Source organism: Netta rufina (assembly GCF_964035555.1).
Source record: "Netta rufina genome assembly, chromosome: 7".
Classification (NCBI taxonomy): Eukaryota; Metazoa; Chordata; class Aves; order Anseriformes; family Anatidae; genus Netta; species Netta rufina.
In genome coordinates, this window is record NC_140130.1 from 9,780,457 (window position 1) to 9,798,758 (window position 18,302).

Genomic DNA, 18,302 nt, shown 5'->3' on the forward strand with positions numbered 1-18,302 from the left:
GCCAGTCCCAGGTAATGCTGCATCCTGGTTGTATACATGGTAACACAGCAGCTAGACACTGTGTGACTGGCAAAATAATAAAATGTTGATAGATTTTTTTTCTTTATAGCTATTCTTTGGAGTAAATAAAAAATATTTTATCAAGAGATACACTATTTGCTTGGACTAATAGATTATGTATGTTATTTTTCAACCTAGTAGAGTGTAAAAAAAAAAAAAAAAAAAAATCGTTTTTCATTACCTGAACTGACTCAACAGACTGGAATTTGTGGAGGCATTGGAACAGTTTTCTTGGAAAAAGTCCTTCCAAAGCACTCATTCTTTCTTACATGCATGGACGGTAGAAATTTGAGCTTATATCTTCCAAATCTTACCCTGCCCTGAAACTATTGGTTGTAGTGGCCAGCACCTCTTTTGTTTTCAGTCTTAACCTTGGTAATCTTTCACCCAGTGTTTTGGTTTGTTTTTCCACCCACCAAAACCCTTGCCTTTTCTGTGAAAACTTTTAGGTAAACTTGCTTTTGTGATTATTTTTAAAAATAAATGCTAAATTTCTTGGCCAGTTCTGATTGCTGTCTTGTGTTTTGGATATGATGCTGTAACAAAAGTAATTTATTCAAGTATTGTCCTCTGAGTGAGCCTTTTTTGGGGAGCATAAGAACAGAGTGCAGCTATCTGTCTGTGTACTAACAGATTCCAAATACAAACGTTTTGAAAGAGCTGCTTCCATCCTTCTCTAATGGAAATGGCCATCCCATCATTTTCATTTTATCCCTGGACTTCTTCCATCTCAGTTAATAGCCAAGCCTCCACTGCATGTCACAATCCTCCTGATGAATTAGTTTTGTGATGCATCTTGACTCAGTGGCCTAATGGGTAGAACTGTGTAGCTTAAATTTGCAGTAGAGTCTGAGAAATGGGAGAGAAATTGAATTCATTGTGATTGCATGGTATCTGGTTAAGATCACCGCTGTTCTGAATATGGAAGTGGTCATGCACAGTCAAGTTCTTCAACACAGACATCTACCTACTGAAATGTCAGCAGCAATGCCAGAGATTCCTACAATTGCATTTCTGGTAGAGCTGTGAAAGCGAGTCACGGGTTTTCATTCAGAATTTTTTCTTTATTATGGTATTTTTTTTGGAGGGTGCGTTTTTTGCTTTTGTTTTTCCTTCAAGTTTGCGTATATTCAGACACTGTTAAGAGTCAGTGAAGCTGTGTTCCATGTTTGCTTTAAAACTGCGGATTGAACAATGGCCAGTCCTATCTGTGCCTCAGTGGTGCATGTTCAGAGACTTCTAAGCACGTTGCTCATGCAATAAACTTGATCAGGTAATTTGTGCAGCTGAGAATTTACTTGTGATAATGTGTTTTTTCAGCTGGATTGGCTGATCATGCCATTGTCTGGAGGGCCAGGAGAGCCAGAAGACTAATGCTGATGCATATGTAATAAGTCAGAACTGGTTGAAAGACAGAGCAGGACCTTCCCTCATCTTTGGCAGTAAATGTGCATTTATGGCAGTAACTACAAAACCACATCCTTGTTTTTTCCATGTACTAATTTTTATGAGGTGCTAGTGGTACTATTTCTTAACAATCCCTCTAAAGAAAAACGAGAGGGGACAGTGTGGTACTTCTTTCATCCCTATCCTAGGGAATTTGATAATGCTCTTCATTTGCATACAATTCATGTGGCGAGACTGTGGAATCTGAGGAGGGAGGGGCATTGTCCATTTCATGGACCAGGTCCCATAAGTGCTAGTACTTGGAGATGTCATTATTCTTCTGCTGAAGAAAGTTTCACTATGGATGTGTTTTTTCAGTCATCCTTGTATATACTTTGTTTTGACTTTGGGTAAGTCAAAATTCTTTTGTGTATTTTGTAGTTGCTTTTAAAGGTCAAGCTGTGTTACGCTGCCTTGTTTGGCTCTTTTTTTTTTTTTTTATGGGATGTGGAAGGAAATTCACCGGAAACAAACATATCCAATTTATCCTGTATTGCTTCTAATCTCCCAGCAATAGCAGTTTATATCCCAGTGGTTCACAGGCCAAAGTGTTGCCAGTTGAATAATTGTTTTTGTCTGACATATTTCCAGAGCTTTGCTCATGAAAACCCATTGATTTTCATTATCCTTGGGTTGCTGGGACATGAGTTTAGTGTTTGTGTGTTTTGACTTTTTCTTCTTTTTATATATGCGCTTGCTTGCTTGTTTGCTTCTTGGTGCTTTTGTCATTATGCACTGCACTTTCATAAAAATTAATAAAAACAGCTTTTGAAAAAATAATCTTAATACGTTGTAATTTATCTTGTTACAATATCTTGCTAATCCAGTCTTTTCCCTTCATATGCTTTCCATGTGCTTTCCATTTCCACAAAGGAAATGCTTTCTTCGCAAAACTGAAGTTTTGTTGGTTGTCCTCTAGTAAGGGTTGTCAGGGAAGTTAAACGCTTCTCTTGTTTGCCTTTTCTTATTGTTAGCTCAGACAGTATTCCCAAGTATATCAGTAAATCTGAATTTTAGCTAAGTCAGGAGGTCTTAACTGACAATTGATAGCCTACAACTCAGTTTGAAAGCTGACCTCTGAATATCTAAGCTAATCACAGTTGTCGTGTGTGTAAGGTCATGGATGAATATGACTGTATAGGAATGTTCTGCCATCACATGGTTGTTTTTTTTTACTTTGATTTTGCAACAGTGGGTTCTTGGTGAGCAATCTTTTACCATCACAATCACTTCGATTAGCAACTTTCAAAAATAGCCTTGAGTGGAGCTTTTGTCCTCAGTGTGGTTAATCGTCTAGACATATCTAAATAAATAATGAGTGGATAATAAGGCAGATGAGTTAAAGAAGCACTGATAAGTCATCTTAGTAAAAATGGATTTGTGTAAGTGGGGAAAATGTCTTGAAATATAAGCATCGATTTAAACATTTTTAACAGCTTGTGTTTCATATAGTTAAGGCTACTGAAAACAAGCATCCAGGTTTCCTTGTCAGATAAGATTAAAAGTGAGCAGTTTTATGTTTCTGATTTTCAATGTTTTTAATTTCCTATTTAGAGATTGAAAAACTTGTCTTCTCAGAATATCACCAACCTGTGCAATAGTTAGGCATGACTCTCTTCTTAGTAATCACTCATTTTGTGCTGTCAGTGATTTTGAATGCTTACAGATCTTTCTAAACTCTATTTTTCTGTTATATTTACTGGCATAACTGATGTTGCTGTTTGTGTTTAAGGGGTTGCTTAGCAGTTGTCATCTTTTTTTTGCACTGTTTATAACGTGCCAAACTATACCGGTATGAGCAGAAATTTTCCAAACAAGGTGTTCTCTTCAATCATCCACCTTTTGAAATTCAACTGAAAATAGTTCAGCTGTTACAAGCCCAAAACGGGGAAGACTGATTTTGCTGTGGCAAAATACTTCAGGAGTGTTTCTTTGCATTTTTGCATATTTGAGTTTTGAAGCAGGAACCTGAGGTTAGGTAAGATGGAGTGGCCTGTTAGGGTTATGATCTTTACCCCCTGTTAAAATGCTCTCCTTGTTCTCAGGGTAAACCTTTGAAAAGTAGTTTGTGTAGTAGAGCAAAAGAGCTAAAATGACTTGAGCTACTTAATGTGCTACTTTCCTACAGCCTTTAATGCTTGCAAGATACCCTGCTGGGCTTCTTCACAGGGCAGCCAAGTATGTACAAGACATGATTTTCTGGGTCCTCAGGCTTTAACAGAAGTAGCCTCCTGGTACTGGCCACCACAGCTGGGAACAGCGGCCTTTCAATATGTTCAGTGCCATTAATTGCAGTAATATTTAAGAATTCATGTCAGCAGTCATAGTGCCAGAATCATACTGAGCAAACGCAAAACAAAATAACAAGAGGAAAGGAGGGATTACTGGGCAGTGAGACTTGGAAGCTTAACAGTCCTACCTAGCCTTATATAGGGTTGCCCTCAAGAGGTTGTAGGGCAGCAACTGGAGTAACAGTAGTGTGTTGGAAATCTTTGTTCCTACCATTGGGCTTCTCTGTGGATTTGTAGACACTAATTTTGCGTTAGAGAAATAAAATAATTCAGTGGAAACATGCAGCCTGCCACATACACTTAAATCTTCTTTATATCCTTCATCTCATGTTTCTTAAACCATCAGCTCAGCTTTTGGCTAAATTGTGATGAGGTAGTATTGCCAGGTTTTAGGTAGTGGAGCAACTCGTGTTTACCTCAAAAATGTCCTTAGATCTGAGTTGTGCTAATTAATAACTTGTATCATGTAGTGAGTATAGACTGCATGTAAATGGCATGGTTTTTCTTTGATTCATTTAGAATTTATTTCTTCTTCCCTGCTTGGTTCCTATTCCAATTTCAAAGCACTGGAACTGAGCTGCTGTCTTTAAGAGAGTCCTGATGGTTAATAAACATATGCCAGTCTACCAAAAACTATGAAATTATCTAGTTTTTAGAGGTTACCAGGTAATCAAAACTGAGAAATATCCTTGCTGCTCTGTTTTAAACAAAACAAAGCAAAAACCAGCCACACCTATGGACTTCTGGTTTTCTATATTATTCAAAAATCATAGCCTTCCTTTGTTAGCCTGACATTGTATTCCAGTAATGCTGACCAGACACTTTTTGCTCTCACGTTTTGCTCCTCAATGCATTTTAAAGGAAACCTTGCTTTCATTTTGGTCCCCGTGCTGGAGGGGAGACGGGCAGTCTTTGTTAACCACATATTAACCAGGATGACTTCAAAGAAGACAGGCAATTTATTGAGAGCCTATTTGATATGGGGGTGGAAAAATCAAAAACTACCTTCTAGTTATATACTGGACAGCACGCATACAGGACAGCACACATACAAGATCTATGTTTGCAATGTCTGCCACAGAATAAACATTACATAAGGTGACAAAAAAGCCCGTACTGGTTTCAAGAATTGTATACAGCGATGAATCTCTAGCTTCTGTTGATGCTTCTGAGAGGTGCGTTTTCATTCAGAGAGGCAGTGATTCCTATGAAAGATTTTCCAAGAGAAAGAAATATCTAAATATTTTGTATGTAATATGGTAAATCATTTGTTTCAGGTACTGAGCAGTACAGTGAATATACAGGCTATGCAGAAACTTACCGGTGGGCAAGAAGCCATGAAGATAAGACCCCAAGGTAAAGTTCCACATATATATTTCAAGTGAAGGAATAAACATACGTCTTAAACTTGAAAACTTGAGTATTTGTCTTAGCAGAAAAATGTATTGCTTGATCCTGTTCTCTTCAGTAGACGCAACAAGCTAAGAAAGTTATCTCCTAATCTATTGTCTTCCTTGCTTTACTGATACTAATGATGGTACCTGCCAACTTGTCAGTCCTTAAATCAACAGCTTTTATGTTATATGTATTGAATCCAAAATTTTCTGAAGGTACTGACTGAACTGCGGATTTTAATTTGTCACAAGAAGTTTGACAGTGGTACTCTGAGTGTCATGGTATCATTGTATACATCATACTACTATTCGTATGGCAAAATCAGATTTAATATTGTGAGCCTAAGTAGAAAGCTCTTAATTGTCTCTTGACAGCATTGTCAGGAAATTAAATTCATAAATATACAAAATTATCAATTTTGTATGGAAATGATTAAAAAAAAAAAATAAAGTACTCTCCAATATCAAGTGTTTAAGGTCAGGTTGTATGGGACTTCTAAGCAACTTGCCTAGTGGACCCATGCTGGTGGCAGGGAGTTGGGACTGGATGATCTTTAAGGGTCTCTTCCAACCCAAACTATTCAGTGATTCTATAAATTTTAGAGGTAGGTAAAGAACCAACGTACTCTTTTTTTGACCATATGGTGTTCCTCTGTACTTAATAAACAGTATTGTTTAGATTTGTGCCACGTTTCTACTTTTACAATCAAAGTCTAGGACAAAGTATTTGTAAATTTACACAGAAACCTGTCTCTCTTCTGATGCTATATTCAGTGCCCCATTGTTCCAAGAGTACCTTTCTAGCTTCTACGAATGGAGAAGCTCTGCAGGGAATTGCTTATTTTAGATCATGACTACATAGCCAATGATAATAACAATAAACACTAATTTTACTGTCATCTTTTCTTCCTCCAAATTTAGGGATGAATGGCAGCGACGCTACACTGAAATTGTAGCTATAGATGCATTCCACTTCAGACGTTTCCTTGATCAGTTTGGTCCAGAGAAAATCAGAAGAGAGCTCAACAAGGCAAGGAACTTTTTACGACAGCCTGCAGTCTAAGGCTGTTTCATTGTTTGCCATAACTTTCCAAATATTTTTGTATTATCATCTTCAAATAAGAAAGTTTTTGCTCAGTTGTCTTTTACAATAGCTGTATTTCAGGGTTTTGCTGTATGTTGTTAAAGTAGAAGCTTGTCAAATAGAATGATTTACGTGGCATGGATTCAATGGGTTCAAAGGGGCATTTTACTTCATTTTCAGAACTATAAACAAAAGCTATATGTTTTGCAAATTCTTCCCTGTCCTGCTTCTAAACTGGTAAGTTCTCTCCATGATTGGCTCTGCTGAATCCCAATCAGCCTTTCGGTCAAGGTGGAGAAGGGGGCACCTCATGTGTTAACATGGTGACAAAACATAAATATGGTGCCACTTCCTTCTCTTCTACCTTTCATGTAAACTCTTGGAGTATTTACATACTATGTGAGTTGTTTGGGGGTTGGTTTTGTTCTGTTGTTTTGTTTTGTTTTTTCCCTTCTTGCTTTGCTGCTGCTGCTTTTCTTGAAGCAGAAGTTCTTCAAATTCTTGAAGCTGATTCCCATCTCTTGAGATTGTGTTTTTGCAATGACTAATGGTAGTTGCCATCAGGGAGCTGTTTTTAAACCAGGGGCTCTAGTTTTCAGCCCATATTAATGTTTTCAAGACCTTTGCTGTTATCTCATTCTTAAATTGTGTCATAACAAGAGACACCTGTCATCAGTCTGCACACAGCAAATTCTCATAATAAGTTGATAACAGGGCCAGATGGAGGGCCTTGTGTGGTTAGCATAAGGCATAGGTAGTGCAATGTCTGCAGCCTGTTGTAGCAATGGCAATGTGATTTTTCTGGGCAGTTGAGTGCAAGAATGCTTATACAGTTACACTGTATTAGTGTGCTTATGTTTGGGTTAAAAACAGGCCAACAGTCTGTGTAGCGTGCTTGTACGTTAATAGATGCAGCAGGCCTATGCTTTACCTAGAGGGTTAAATATAAGGCCACGAGCCTACAGGTGTTAGGTCTCCTACTTTCTGTGGTGTAGGAGGGTATATAAAATATTCTAGGGTGCATCTGAAACTTAAACGTAGATTAGATTCCTTATTTTCAGATAAAAAAAGAAGAGAGGAATGCTAATCAATTTTTTTCCTCCCAGAAATGATGTACAGGACTGAAGGACTTAATCTAAGGTAGTTTTAAAACCTTAGCCCTGTGACTAAAGTAACATTCATCAGCTCATTTCTTTATGGTTGGCAATTAAATTAGCCCTGAAAAAGACAGTAAATCTTGTAAACTTCAGTGATATCTTGGTACAAAATTCAAATTACCTATGAAAGTGGATTTATGATCTGCCTAAAATTTTCAGCATTATTAATTGGATTTGGATTGTTTTAAAACAAATCATGGTAGATCCATGGAACTTTTATACAGCGTATCAGTTTGGATGGTGGTGTTTGATGAAGACTGGTTGGTATTTAAATAAAATCTTAATGTGAGTAAATGATATTTTATAGTAGTAAACAGAATTAAATTTATTGGAGACTAATGTTCTAACAAATCAAACACCTTCAAATGTACTGTAGCGGCTTTTAAGTCTGTTTTAAAATTTGTATTAACTTTAAGATTTGCTCATGGGTGTAAGCAAGTTGACAGAATAAGCTGCATCTTTATATCTACTGTTTTCCAATAAATTAGGACTCCGTAAGGACAGTATATGCACAGAGGCTGTAAAATATGAGTGTATTATGGATTGGTAGATGTAACTCGTCCTCCCTTTGTTTCCAGAGGCTCTTTTGTCCAACTGTAATTTTGGAACAATAGGAGATGATTGAAACAACTAGAATGAAGGGGTCCTTCTTACAGTTCATGTTTTCTTATAAGCCTGTATGATTTTTCCTTTATAAGATCTGTTTGCTTTATGGAACCAGATGTTCACAATCAGTTTCCTTGCAAGCTGCCTGTCTGAGGCTGACCCTTGCTTCTAGTTTAATTGAAAACAAGATTAATAGTGTCTAAAGTCACCTTTTCAGAATGAGGAAAAAAATGGCATCAGATTTCAACATTAAGATTTGCAGATATTTTTGTAAGAGATGTGATCTTTGTTAGCTTTGCTAGCCCCTTGAGATTATTGCCTCATGAAGTCAGTCCTATCAATAACTCTGTCACCATTTCCCAAATGCTAAGGAACAACTGACTTAACAGTTGTGCTTGCAATCCCAGTCATAAATGTCAGGAAGCCTATTTTGATGACCACTGATTAAAAATAATTAAAATTGCTACAGCTTCATACTTGGCAAGAAATGCTTCCCTAAAAATTATGGTACACAGAACAGTTATGTTTCAAACAGGCTTAGCTGTGAGAACTGTATTGAACCATTTTAAATGAAAAAAAACAACAACTAATTATAAACATCACACAACTTCTAAATAAGGTGAGATGCAATTTATAGAGGGTTGCTTATAACTTAAAGCAGATTCATTCATGTAGTTCAAATGGAACAGCTCTTTTTTTCCCATACAGAAGCAGTTGCTTTAAAAGTACCTAAGTGGCTTTCATGTTTTTGTATTCATAGGTGAAAGCTATTTAAAATATCAGTGCATTGTTTCTTTTCTGGGAAGTGATTAGTTCTAGCTTTATCCTTTACTTGCTGTAAAAAATCATAGGGGAGTGAACACTAACTTAGATAGTCTTTTTGCTGCTGGTGTCCTTCCAAGCATTTGCTGACTTCCTTACTGTGTTTGACAAGACAGTTTTTATTCTGTTTTCTTTCCTGGCTAGCTGATGAATACATGCCCATTAAGTAGAATGTGAGAAGAAAATGTCATCCTATTGTGACACCACTCCATTTCTCTCACTGGGAGGATGGAGATGGATCATTTTCCAGACAGCCAGAGTATGCTTTTGCTTGGCCCGCTTTATGTATGCATTTAGTTAGTCATTATAAGCATGCTTGGGACACTGAGGGTGCTGGTAGTTCTGACTCGAGAGTTTAAGAAGCTGGAGGCACCTGATGGTGTCAAAGTGCTCTTATGCAAATTCCGAATCATGGCACACTGCTAAAAATGTAAGTAGCAGAAGTGTGAATTTACTGCTTAGATCAGGTAAGAGTGAAAACATGTACTGCGATCTGTACCAGTGTTAAATAATTTTTTGTATCATTGAAAAACTTCCTAGAGGGATTTAGACACTTTTTTCTGTATATGGAAGCACCTGCCTTTACTCAAGATTTTAGATAGTATTTGCTTTTTTCTCCTGTCCTTGCTTATTGTTTTAGACCTGTATTCTAAGATGTCATTTGGTATCTTAGTTTGTGTTAAGGAGTTTTAGCAATACTGGCTGCAGCAGTTTAGCTGTCATGTTCAAGTGTGCCAACAAGAAACAGATGTAATATCATCTACTCCTGAAGTTATATTCTCTGCTCCAGCTATCCTGAAAACTTTCCTGTAGCTTTGAAATCCTTAAGAATCTGCACCTGCATCTAATTGTTATCTTGGATCCAAGTAAGGCAAAATTCTCACCTTAAATTCTTTATTGATACCATGATTGACTTTGAGTTTAAAGAAAGACTAGTGATATACTGAGTTTATTTTGATGTTTTTATTGCTACAAGACAGTACTGATTAATGTTATCATCTAGTTGTTTGAAAATAGCATACCAGATTGCCTGTCAACTTCATCTTCTGACTCATGTCTGCCTGTATGTCTGCCTGCAGGCCTACTGTGGCTTCTCTCGACCCAGTGTTCCGCCACAACATCTGTCTGCAATAGCTACAGGAAACTGGGGATGTGGTGCCTTTGGAGGGGACTCCAGATTAAAAGGTAAATTGTAGTAATACATTAATGTCCAAATGAATCAAGTAACTTAAATTTTGATTTTTGACCTTACTCTTTTTTTTCCAGGTAAGTACATTTTTTGGCTTTCTATAGTGTATTAACTGTTGTTCTGATTCTTGGCTAAAGTTGATTAAACTGTTGATAGAACTAGTTTGTTAGCTTTGATATTTAGTATATGAACAATACGATCTTAAACAATAAAAATGCATGCTGCTTTTCTATGCTGTTTTCAGTTTAAGGTTTGGAATAGGTACGTGGTGGTTTCTGAAATGCCAGGCTTACAAGGATTTGTAGCACTGAAAATTTCAGAACCATGGATATTCAATACTACTTTGCAAAAGAACCTACGCATTCTAGTTCTCAGTCATATAAATCAGTTGATCTTTCTGGACTGGTCTTTCTAGCCTATGCCTAAAAATTCATACTCTGCAAAGAAATTCACGTTTTTATTAATTTCTAACATTTGGAGAGTACTTTTTTTTTCTGAACAGCTTTAGGGCATTACATTATCAAATAAACAATCATCAGGCTATCAGTTTCATTAGTCTTCGATCTAATCATCTCTTACTCATTGAGAATCTATTTTTCTTTCAAATTTCTTTGTTTTCATGACAGTTGTTTTTGATTTCCGTTAAACTGGTTGCCAAGTGCAGATTGTCAATACCAAAAGTAGGATCTGATCATGTTTTATTAAACCTTCCTAGCATGAATCATAATCAATGTTTTGATTTACATAAGGACTCCTAAGGACCCCTCTTGGATCTGATTATAATATCCCTCTTTTTCTGTTGTGTTGGTGTCTGATAAAAAATACTGCTCATCTGTCTAGGCTGTAACTTGTTCAGCACTGGATGTAACTTTTGGCCTAAGGAGTGCTTCCTGGATTGCTTTATTTCTCCTCCATCAGTCAGAGCTCAGAAGCAAGGTATACTGACAAAGACCACCAGAGTTGAGTCCATTTGTTGAGGAAGCCCATAAGAAAAGATGTCTTTGTCAACAAAGAAATGAGCCATGAGCTCATGAGAGTCAATAAATCTGCAGTGAACTCTCTTTAATTTTAACATAAATGAAAGCTCAAAATAAAATATTATGAACTTTTCCTCTGGTTTCAGATCAACCTTGTTTTTCCCCCCAGTTTGCCAGAATTAATGTTTAACAGCCAATTGCCGCTGTTATGAAAGTGCTCATTAAAATGTGTGTGTACTCTTAAGTCATCTCCTGGTCTTTTGGCAGGCCTTACAGAGAAAGAGATCAGTAACTCCTCAGTCTAATGTTGCTCTCTTGGAAACTGAGCTTAATTTCTTAGTTGACTCTGCAAAATCAATACTTAATAAAGAGAATTAAATGACAGGGACGTGCTATCGGATATGGACATAGTTTTTAGCATGTGACATCTTTCTCTGAGCCAATGCTGACTGGAAATAGGATGATTTAATTTTTTGGTAGACGATGAGCTAGGAAGATGGTACAATAATTTGTCTTGTGTGTTTTTTATGAGACTTAGAGTTGCACTTGATTTGTGATAACCAAGTGAAACCAATGTTTCTAGCTCAGATGCTTTTACATGGCCTTAAGTAGTAAAGGCGTTTCTCCCTTTGTTCTGGAATACTGTATAAGGTTGGTTTAAACTGCAAATTCTCTCAATGGTTTCCACTTCTCTTTAACCAAATTATACTGCAGAACAACCTTTTATGCTTCACAGGGATTCATAAATTCCTTGTTTCAGAATGTTTTTGAACTCTAAGATTATCAATACGACAATGTTATGCAACTCCCCAGAATCTTTTTTGATTACACTGGCTTGGCAGCGCATTGTAATGTCAATTTTCATAATTATTAAATTAAAGATGAAAATACTTTTCATGTGATATTCTTAAATATATACACCGTTATCCTTTCAAATGTAGTATCTGGATCTGTAACAGGGACTTCAGAACAACCAAGTGACTTTATGTAAATGGATATAATTGGATAAGTTCCATAATGCAGTATCGTATTTTACCATGATTTCTTTAGTCATGAATTGAAGGAACGTGACCATGTATAAAAACATGGATACAATCAAGGTCATAGATGTTGTGAAAACTGAAGTGTTTGAACTGAATCTGGCTTTATGAATGAAAGACCTGATAGCTGGAATTTTTCTCATTTTATCTAAGTTAGGGATGTTTCCACAAAACATTAGCGTGAACATAAGACTTCAAATACTGAAAATGTATGATTATATGATTGGGAAAGTTGGAAGATCTTGTCTTGGTTTTGAAACCAGAGGATGATTTAACCATTTATAGGTGCAGGTAACCTGCTGATAACCTCTTTTCCTCTGGGAAATTGGACTGAAGCAGAACTTTGTTGTTCCAGCTGCTGGGTCTGCAAGGCTGTGTGGGTCCCCAGGAGGATCTGTATTATGCTGGTGTCCTGGGCTCACCAGGTGGTAGAAGAAGGTCAAGGATGGCAGCAAAACCACTCCTTCGGGTGTGGGTCCTGCAGAGCCAAACACGGTCACATCAGGTGGGGCACAAGGGACATGAGTGCTCCAGTCCCCTGTACCCCAAGCTCTGTTACTGGTGGTCTCTTGTGTTGGTACGATGGAGGTTTTGGATGGCCTCGTGTATTGTTAATGCCTGGAAGACTGTGAAGCCTGGCTCTTGACAGAAATTTCGACCCCTGTTTCATGAGATTTATAGCAAGCCAAAATAAACAGTAGAATACTTTTAATATGTCTTGTGTAAAGTGAAACTGCATTGTTTGTTTGGAATGAATATGAAGATTCATTAGATTCTGTTCCCCTATGCAAGCTAGTTAATTAGGCCCTTTAAAAGCTGAACTACTGAAGCTTTACCAAATCCACAGCTGGTTCAGTAGTTTAATTAAAATATCATTCCCAGATTGAGATTGATTTCGCATGTGAATCATGTAATTTATAATTTTACCTATGGATTTACAAGAGTTTTTTGATTAGAGAATGCAATATTTTATTAAATTTCTGTTCAGAGCTGAGCTCTGAAGAGCTTTCTACTTAGTTTCCACTAGCAGGTAGTAATTCAGTACATATGCTGTTTTATTTAGAATAAAATGTTTTCTACCCCGTAATTAATTAAAATGTGATTAATATTGTTATTGCAAAGATGATTATTGAAGCAGTACCCATAAGACCCCCCCTTTTTGGAGGTCAGAACAAGCCATTGTATTTCATGCTGCATACTTCTATTACGAGTAAAATTGATACCTTAAATTGCACAGTAGGAGGCTGCCGAATCACAGATCTCTTGGGAGATGGAAGTAAGATCAGCTCCTGCTTTGTGTGGCTAAGCCAGTAAAAAAGTAAGCTCCATTCCTTCAGAAGGAAGGTGGAGAATAGAAACTGTGACTTGCTACAGTCACTTTGTACCCAACAATTTTGACTCAATTATAAATAGATTAAACCAGGATATAAGGTTTCTTGGCTTGTTTCCTTATGCTGATGCACATGTTTAGTGGATAAGTAACAGCTGTGTGCATCTTGGGACGGGGGATGGACTTCACATTTTTATTCTTACTTTTTAAAGAGTTTATCCAGAAAGTAAGGGCAATTATTGCTAGTGGCTGCACCAGAATACTTGAGTGTTCTGAGCTGCAATGCCCAATATTCTGTACTTTGTTTTAAAAGTGGAAGCAGCTTATCTGCCTATTGTTCAAATTGCTTTGCAGTGTTCACCTGGAGATGGGTGGTATGGTGATTTGCTGTAAACCTTAAGCTGTTTTTTCCCTTCAACAGCTTGTTTTATCCTGCATTCATGAATGTAATCTCGTTTTCTGTTATTTCAGCCTTAATACAGATATTGGCAGCTGCTGAGTCTGGACGCGATATTGTTTATTTTACCTTTGGAGATGTGGAGCTGATGCGAGATATTTACAGCATGCACACTTTTCTCTGTGAGAAGGGCCAAACTGTTGGTGAGCATACAAAAATCTTTTCATTCAGCAGAGACTTCTCTATAAGTGGAAACTGTCCAGTAAGAATTACTGTAATCAAGTTCTGAACCCAAGCAAGTGGATCTCAGTTTATTTGCGCCTGTTTTCAGAGCAGGGAGCTCTTGATTCAGGGTCAGCTGAACAATGTTAATCTGTTGGACTTCTAGAATCCCTGAATAACACACTTTGGAGTTATGCTCCAGAATTTGGAAAATGAAAATACATATGGTAGACCAAAGATATGTAAAAGTTTTTTTTTAATGTAACTCAAAATAATTCCCCAAAAAAATATATCTGTTTACACCTTCTTCACATTGTTGATAGAGATGTCTTATCATGGTTCTGGCTTAATCCTGTAATGCTGTAAGAAGAATTAGTAGTCAGATCTGTTACACAGCAGCAATACAAGAAAAGCACTACATCCCTTGCCCCACTGTAACTGAAGTGTCTGAGATAGAAGCACAAAGCTAGGTAATTGGCAGTACGTTTGTAAGTGGTACGTATGCAAAGTAAAGGTCAGATAGCTTCTGCAGAGAGCTGAACAGAAAGTGGAGGGAGTCCACCCTATGTTCTAACAAACTTGGAAACAGGAAGGCTCCCCTTATGCAGTTGTCTACCTCCTCATTCACTTCTCGTGTAAAGAATGTTCCTGGAGAGTGTTTCAGTGTGTGCGCGATTCTAGTCTTCAGTTGCAGCCATACATTCTTTGCATAGCATGATCTTACTTTTTTTTTTAAACATTACTCCTTTTTATTTTTAAGGGGACATTTATAGGCTGTTACTCAGATACTACAACGAAGAATGCAGATGCTGTTCTGCTTCAGGACCAGATGTCAAGCTGTACTCGTTCATATATAACACCGTTGAATCCTATGCAGATTCTACTGACGATGATGAAGAAAAAGGGTTGTGCTTTGAGGACTAAAATAAATGTGCTTGGTCAGAATACTGTTCAGCTCCTCCTCCCACTGGTATATTGTTTGAATTGCTGAGTGTAATGTATGAATTGGATAATTTAATATATATTGATTGCATTGGTGGTTATCAAACATCAAACAAAAATTGAACTATGAGAGGTTTTTCTGTTTGTTTGATAGTTTCATACATGAAAACCTTGTTCATGTGTGTACAGAAGGGATTTCCTTGGTAAATCTAGTTTGCATTATACCTTGTTAAGCAGGAGATTTTGGACACACTTGTATTTCAGTCAAGAGATTGCTGAAGGACTTCAGAAGATTTCTCTGTACTCTTTTGCCTTTATTTTTGAGAGATCTTACCTAGATTTCTTACTGAACTTAGTGCTGGAGTATGTGGAGCTCTATGGCTCCTGGGTTGATTTTAGAGAGAAGCATTGTAAGGGTCACTTGTACTGAAAGTTGTAATAATTTGATTACCTCGTTAAGACTGCCACGGTACTTTCATTGTTCTTACCAACTTTTTCATTCATTTAACTTAATGTCCTGTTTTTAATATACTTTTTAATAAATGGCTGAAGATGAAAAGATTGTGGAGGGAGCTGTAAAGTATTTCACAACTGCTGTATCTTTACCAAATCAGACAAAAAGTTATCATGAAGAAGTAGAGAAAGTCTGAAGTATAGAAGGCTGGGAAATGAGAAACATGATCAAAGTTACAAACAAAAAGAAACATTTTTCACATCAAACTTAAAAGCCGTTTTGTTGGTGCTGTTACAACACGGAACAAGGTCTTAAACATAGTATATCTGAAGTTTCTCAAAGTTCACTGTTGTTGGCAACTTCATCAGAATTAATCGTGTTTATATTCTCATATCAGTTCTCCTTTATTGCAATATGTATGTATGTGAGCATAAAATCCCCATGGGATAACATAAGGTAATGGAAATCGTTTACTTATCGGTGGGAGGAGCATCTTCAAGCTACAGATAAGAACTAAGGTCTTGTTAGTTGTTTGTGCCCTTGTCTTTCGAGACATGGGAATGATTATGTTGAAGAAGGGTCAAAAGCTGTGTAAAAGCTGTGCTATTACTGTCTCTGTGAGTAACAAATTAACGTTTCTATAGTACATTAATATTTTACACAAAACTGCAGATAAATCTGTGAAAAAACTTCTCCAGGTCTGCATACAGGGCCAATTCAATGGAATGTTAGTTTATCAGAAATTTAAACTGAGTTTAAGTTTAAGCCCAAATTGCTTAGTTTAACCTCTTCTGTATTAGATTTGTCTGGTCTGTCATAGCTATTACCAGCTTAGCAACACAAGTAAAACAGCAGCAGGAAACGTAGGGAGCTGAGGCTGTAGTACCAACACATCCTTTTGGCTAATGTCTGATAAAACCTCTCTAATCCTGAAGTATAATTTAGACTACCAACAGCTTCCAGCATTTAGTTACTGCCTTGCAATAAAGCACTCACTGCTTGAGCTGCTCATGTGGGAGAGCAGCAGCAAAGAGTTTTGGTCATTTGCAAGTACCTGCAGAATTGACACTGCAGTGGGAAGGTTGGAAGTGTGTTGCTCAAAAGGTGATGGACACAGCAGCTTAAGCGATTTCTTCCTATTATTCTTACCAGCTGTGGTTTTCTCTACTTGTGTCCGTTTTAAGAAAAAAAAATGGGATAGAATTTCAGGCTGTTTGCAGCTTGCATCCTCTAGGTTAGTGGAACTCTTTTCTCCTGCTCCTAGTGTTTCAGTGTTGGTTGAGATTCTGTCAATAGGAGTAAGTGTTTTATCATAAGCTCTTATTCTGGCATTTAGGTTTAACTATGACAGCATTTCTAGATGCACTGCTGATGACAAATGCCCCTGGTTAATTAAGAAGAAAGAAAGAAAATTGGTGCTAGCTGCCAAGTTTTCTTCACTTAACTACTCAGGATTTCCTATAGAAAAGGTAAACAGAATTTGTTTCTAACCAACTGGAAGAAGATATAGCAAAAAGCTTTAGGTGGCTAGTGGTGACCTCCCCTTTCTTGTAAATAAATACATCTTTATTAGTGCAATATTGTGAGGGGAAGTGATGTTTTTGTGTATGAAAAATGTACCAAATAAGATGGCAAAAAAATCTACTTCAACTCTTTTGAATCAGCCCAATATGTGTTCTGCATCTCACTTCTTCCATCCAGCCTCTGTTCTCCATTTATAAACTACCTGAGATATTTCCTTCAGCTAGAGATGAGTTTTGGTGCTCTGTTTGGAGCAGTGTGGAGTGGAGAGGCTGAGGATCTTTGCAGCCTAGTAAGCTTCAGATTCACTCTTCCAGAAACTTGTTTATGGAGTATTGTTTTTTTTGTTTTTTATTACTTTAAGGATGTTTGATATATGTTTTCAAATAAACTTCTTACCAAAACTATTGTTTTATACTTGTTTTAGCAGCTAAATTGAATCCTTAATATGAAACAACAACAGGCAGTCATTTAGATTGCCATGTTGCCTCATAGTAAAGTTGGTGACAGAGCGCTTCTGTTTGTTTTACAGCTCTTTCACCTAAATTCCTCAGTTATGAGGTGTTCTTACCTTAGGATGAGTACCCATTACTGTATATATTAATTTATAGACTGGTGAACTGTTCCTGACATTCTTCAAAACTTACAGTTTATGCATCATTATATTATATTGATTTTTTTTCTGGATCTGTATGCTAATGTTTACATGATTTTTGTAGGAATATAATTAAAAAAAAAAAGATTGAAGCAATGTGGTCTGCTTTGTCTCTTAATATACTTCTGAGGACAGAGAAATTCCCAGCACATTTGAATGTAGATGACAATGCTAGTGACTACAGTAATAGTTGTACCTCGTGACTGTTAATCCTACAACAGTAGTTAATCTAATAATTATTCTGTCTCAAAAATAATACGTTTATGCTGTATGACAATGTAGCAGATGATTCAGTCTGCACAGCAATTTAAAACGGAAGTAACTACTGTGAATATGGAGAGTGTGAGCATTAGTGAGAGATTTCATAAATGTATATAGCCATATGCAGACATTTTGATATTAATCCCTAATTTGTGTTTGAGAAGCAACTAATTGTTCAGTTAGTCTTTGAACTTCATGAAGGAAATACACCTAAGAGCCTAAGGAAACAAACAGTGAACGTGTTGTGTAAATGTTTTTCATGGTTTGTAAAAGTGGGACTGGTTCCTCCTAAATGGGAGAATGTTACTGAGTTTTTTTTCAAAAATCAGTAAGGAATTGTATTTTTAACATTACAGAAAATTAAGATAAAATAAGCTCTGATTGCTCCTAAGGTTTTAGATGTATCTGAGTTTATGGAAGTTCGCTGTGTGATTGAAGCCATTAAAGTCTATAG

General features: G+C 36.8%; 1 protein-coding gene across 2 annotated transcripts in view; it reads left to right on the forward strand.

Moving 5' to 3' along the window:
• The window catches only part of PARG (poly(ADP-ribose) glycohydrolase), a 63,651-nt gene extending 46,032 nt beyond the window's left edge, over positions 1 to 17,619 (forward strand). For both annotated transcript variants that reach the window (XM_084290443.1, XM_084290444.1), the window contains exons 14-18: positions 5,075 to 5,153; positions 6,113 to 6,221; positions 9,940 to 10,045; positions 13,868 to 13,996; positions 14,776 to 17,619. In XM_084290443.1, coding sequence (XP_084146569.1) covers positions 5,075 to 5,153; positions 6,113 to 6,221; positions 9,940 to 10,045; positions 13,868 to 13,996; positions 14,776 to 14,939 — 587 coding nt within the window. In that variant the 3' untranslated portion in view covers positions 14,940 to 17,619. The remainder of the gene's footprint in view (positions 1 to 5,074; positions 5,154 to 6,112; positions 6,222 to 9,939; positions 10,046 to 13,867; positions 13,997 to 14,775) is intronic.
• The last annotated feature ends 683 nt before the right edge of the window (positions 17,620 to 18,302 follow it).